This window comes from Rosa chinensis, chromosome 1 (assembly GCF_002994745.2).
Source record: "Rosa chinensis cultivar Old Blush chromosome 1, RchiOBHm-V2, whole genome shotgun sequence".
Classification (NCBI taxonomy): Eukaryota; Viridiplantae; Streptophyta; class Magnoliopsida; order Rosales; family Rosaceae; genus Rosa; species Rosa chinensis.
In genome coordinates this window covers 5209664-5210583 of record NC_037088.1, presented here as the reverse complement: position 1 = coordinate 5210583, position 920 = coordinate 5209664, and the positions used below count along the sequence as shown (strand labels likewise).

The following is a 920-nucleotide window of genomic DNA, read 5'->3' as shown; positions in this document are numbered from 1 at the left end:
AAACAAGATATTGGAGAAAAATCCAAATCCAATTCAATCTAAAGCATTAAAATTTGTTCATAAAAAACAGTAAACCACAAGTGTCTAGCTCACAATGAAAAACTCAATTCATAATTGTGACCACACCTTATGTTGAGAGAGGAGGTGAGAGGCAATCAAAGTCTGACTTATATCGGCAGCTGCACACTAGTCTCGCAGTCACGTCTCTTACCTATTACGTCTCGATCTCCTTTTCTTCCTCTTTACCCATTGCTATTGCTCTCTCTCTCTCTCTCTCTCTCTCTCTCTCTCTCAATCTTGACTCTGTAAATTCGGCGGCCATTGCTGATGAAGGGAGATTGGCAGAGCTTAGGGTTTTGAATGAAATAATTGGGGATCTTATATTAGAAGCATAAACTCATACAAAATTGGTAGATCCACTGAGAACTAAGACAAGGCGCTGAGGCTTAACAATTCGAAGGATTGATTCATTGTATGATGGTTTCAATTGAGTGCAAGGAGGAGAGAAGCAGATGCAAGTGATGGACTGACGAGGGAGAAGAGAGAAGGGAGGAGAGCGAAGAAAGAGAGGTCGATAGCTACAAATATAATAAGTATATTAATGGCCATTAGTAGGTTTGAGTACAAAACAAAAATGTGAAAAATAATAAAAAACTTTACTTACCCACGATTGTGGACATCATCTCACCGATTCCACTCAAACAGTGAAAGTACCCACGCTTGTTTGCAATCGTGCCCATCAAAGCGTTGCTGTTGCTTAATATTGTAGTAGTGTGCAAATGATCTGTAAAATTAAAGCGCGTATCCTCGCCTCGAAAACTCAGAAACACCTCGTATGTGTAATGATTTTGGTGATCAGTAGAAGAATGTGGGAGAGAAGAAGATGAAGAACTGGCTGCTTCATTGGTCAGAGAAGCCAT

General features: G+C 39.9%; 1 protein-coding gene across 1 annotated transcript; it reads right to left on the bottom strand.

Annotated features, from left to right (window-relative positions):
- Positions 1–483: 483 nt before the first annotated feature.
- Positions 484–920, bottom strand: LOC112198890. Its single transcript, XM_024339987.1, has 2 exons — positions 665–920; positions 484–578 (listed from the first exon to the last, which is right to left on the bottom strand). The coding sequence occupies exons 1-2, from the start codon at positions 918–920 to the stop codon at positions 484–486; spliced, it is 351 nt and encodes a 116-aa protein (XP_024195755.1).